This window comes from Colobus angolensis, unplaced genomic scaffold, assembly GCF_000951035.1.
Source record: "Colobus angolensis palliatus isolate OR3802 unplaced genomic scaffold, Cang.pa_1.0 Scaffold91, whole genome shotgun sequence".
Classification (NCBI taxonomy): domain Eukaryota; kingdom Metazoa; phylum Chordata; class Mammalia; order Primates; family Cercopithecidae; genus Colobus; species Colobus angolensis.
Window position 1 is genome coordinate 5,894,163 of NW_012123043.1, and position 3,158 is coordinate 5,897,320.

At 55.3% G+C, this 3,158-nt stretch overlaps 1 protein-coding gene across 2 annotated transcripts in view; it reads left to right on the forward strand.

The window, feature by feature from the left end:
* Window positions 1-437: 437 nt before the first annotated feature.
* The window catches only part of PPFIA4 (protein tyrosine phosphatase, receptor type, f polypeptide (PTPRF), interacting protein (liprin), alpha 4), a 40,285-nt gene continuing 37,564 nt past the window's right edge, over window positions 438-3,158 (forward strand). For both annotated transcript variants that reach the window (XM_011931787.1, XM_011931788.1), the window contains exon 1: window positions 438-1,073. In XM_011931787.1, the coding sequence (XP_011787177.1) occupies window positions 840-1,073 (234 nt within the window). In that variant the 5' untranslated portion in view covers window positions 438-839. The remainder of the gene's footprint in view (window positions 1,074-3,158) is intronic.

Consider the following 3,158-nt stretch of genomic DNA (forward strand, 5'->3'; position numbering starts at 1 on the left):
CTTTCTGCCCATCTGCATTTGCTTGGTTGACTTAAGTGATGGGGAAAAGGTTGGGGATGGCACAGAGACCCTATTTCCTCCCCTCCCACCCCCAGGTCTCAGGAGGACTCTGGGCATCCTGCCGGCTGCTCTCCTGCCACTGACTGAATCATTTCTATATTTGGCCAGTGAACCACGTGGGTAGGGGAACCACTGCCACTGCGGCTGTACTTCTGACAGCTGTGGAGAGCAGGGGGAGGCAGAGGCTGGGCAGTAGGCATGTGCATTCCTTGGGAGAACTAAGGAGGTGCCATCAGAGTGAGTAAGCCTGGAGAAGGGGCATGAGCCAGCACCTCCCTCTCCTCCACTTTCTAGTTCAGGTCCTGTCTCCTCTGCTCCACCCCCCTCCCCAATGCCCTTCTCCACCCAGTTGGTACTCACAGCAGTCTCTTTTCCCACAGACACACTGCCCTCCAGAAACGATGGGTGTCGCTAGATCCAGCTGGGACTCTGCCAGCCTCAGGCGCTCAGTCTAAGAGAAGGGCCATCTTCCAGCCCTGCTCTCCCTGCCTGTCATGGCCACATTCGGCTGCTGTCTGCATGTCTGGGGACACAGGGCACCCAGCCCCAGCCCTGAGAAGTTAAGCCAGGCCTTCTGGCTCAGTTCCACAGGGGCACTCCAGACCCCAGGCCCCTTTCAGAGCAAAAGCAACTGATGCTATGGGAGAAGCCCCTGCCCACCTGTCCACTCGCCTGGCACTGCCCACTCTGAGACCCATGCACTGGGTTCCCCTGGAGGTGCCAACCCTGTGAGTCCCTCCTTGTCCCCTGACGCTGAGAAGGCCCTGTCCTCCCCCACCATGTGTGAGGTGATGCCCACAATCAATGAGGGGGACCCCCTGGGGCCCCCTCATGGCGCCGATGCCGACGCCAACTTCGAGCAGCTGATGGTGAACATGCTGGACGAGCGGGAGAAGTTGCTGGAGTCTCTTCGGGAGAGTCAGGAGACCTTGGTGGCCACGCAGAGCCGGCTCCAGGATGCCCTACATGAGCGGGACCAGCTCCAGCGCCACCTTAACTCTGCCCTCCCCCAGGTAAGGCCCTAAGTCCTGCGTCTCTCTTAACCTCTTTCCCTCCCCTAGCCCTGCTAGATCCACTGGGCCCTCAGCTCATCTGCGTCTATTTGCATATCAACAATTGGAATTAACCGAGCATTTACTCTCCTTCCTCTCTCTATTTGAATTCTTTCCCTGTCACTTCCAAGCTCCTCAGTTTGGAGTTGGTTTCTCCTGGAGAAATGGATGGAATTTGATGTGGGTAGAAAAACGCAACCATAGGAGCCAGCTGCAGTGAGCCCAGGCGGCCAGTAGGTGGCACCCTAGACTGGAAAGCAACCTCCTCCCTGCCTACTTCTCTCCAGGGCCCTGTTCTTGGAGGTGGCGGGTGGGGAATCACAGACAGTAGAGACGGGAGAAGCCTTAGAGATAATCTCATCCATCTCCGTTACTGCATAGATGAAAAAAGCAAGAGACATCACATGGAAGATGATGGGCAGAGCTGAGTCTAGCAGCCGGATGTCTCGACATCCTGTCTCACACTCCTCAACGGCACAGCCACTAGCTGTCCTGTAGTCCTGTGTACTGTGTCCTTTCTGTGGACCAAGCACTTTGTAAGGATTCTCCCACTAAATTCTTACAACCCTGAAGTTGGTGCTATCTTCGTCTTATTGTACAAATCATGGAACTAAAGCTCGGGGAGATGAGTAAGTTGTCCGTGGCCATCCAGGTAGTGTGTGGTGGAGGTGGGAACTGATCCTGGGGCTAAGTGCCTGGAGAGGCCAAGTTTCTCACCACCGCGCCTATTTCTCCCTCACTGCATTGGCCTGGGAGCTCCCTTCTGATGCCTGCTTATCACCCACTTGGTAGATATTCTGGGCATGGCACATGCTCTGGGGATGCAGGAGGGAGTGGGAGCCTGGATGATTTGGTTCTTGGGCTGTTTAGCTGCTGCTTGTCAAAGAAGCTGTGAATTCTGCCTAATAACGAGGCCCAGAGAGGGCTGGGGGTGGTGTGTCTGTGAGACAGTGCCACAGTGACTGTGGAAGCATCCGGCCCTCTCCACCCCTCGTATGAGCAGAGAGATGGGTATTGAAAGCCGGCTCTGGACACATGGCATAGCCTACCCTGACCCAGTGGGGATGCTGCTGGGGTTGGGGAGGCAGCCCTGAGGAGCCGAAGAGCTCAAGCCTCAGTGCCAGGCCCTTTCCGGTGTGTGGGAAGAGAACTAGGGCTGGGCCTGGGTGGGTGAGTTTCCTACGCAGAAGTGATGCTTAGTGGACAAGAATATGGAGCCCTGGTGAAGCAGCCAGGTGGGCAAGTGGGGCCCTCCTCTTTCACTGTGCACGAGGCTCTGAACCTGCCCTAGAGTGAAGGAACTAGTTCCTGCCCCCAAGGAGCTCACAGACGAGGAAGGAGACATGTAACCCATGTGACCGGAGAGAATGCAGAGGAAGATAAGAGAGGCCTAAAAGGGTTAGGAAGCACAGTATCAGTGATAAAAATAGCTGCCTTTGATGGGCTGGGGCTAAGTGCTTTCTATACATTGGCTCATTTGACTCTCATACCAGCACCTGGAGGGAGGACTGTTACCTCTGTCTTACAGATCAGAGAATGTGGCTCAGAGAGGTTAGGTAACTTGTTCAAGGTCATACAGCTAACAGGGGCAGAGCTGAGATTTGATCCCAGGCCTACTCGACTTCCTGCACTGAAGCTTCATGAGGGCAGGGGTTGTGTCTTTCTTGTCACTATATCCCCAGTGACTCGCACAGGACCTGGTACATGATAGGTGCTCACAAATATTTGTGGTTGAATGATGGGCTCCCAAGTTGGTGTTCTTGACCACTCCTCCAAATGGCTTTCTGGAGAGGGAGAGAGCCTCCCCATGGGGAGTCTGGACAGTTCCCAGCAAGGCTTTATCCTTTGAGATGGGCTTGAAGGATGATTACAGTTTCATCGGGTGGTGACAGAGGTTTTCTAGGGGGAGGGAGTCCACTGAGCCAAGGTATGATATTAGGAAGGCACGCTGGTGTTAGAAACAGCAGGTGAGGCGGGACGTGGTGGCTCACACCTGGAATCCCAGCACTTTGGGAGGCCGAGGCGGGCACATCACAATGTCAGGAG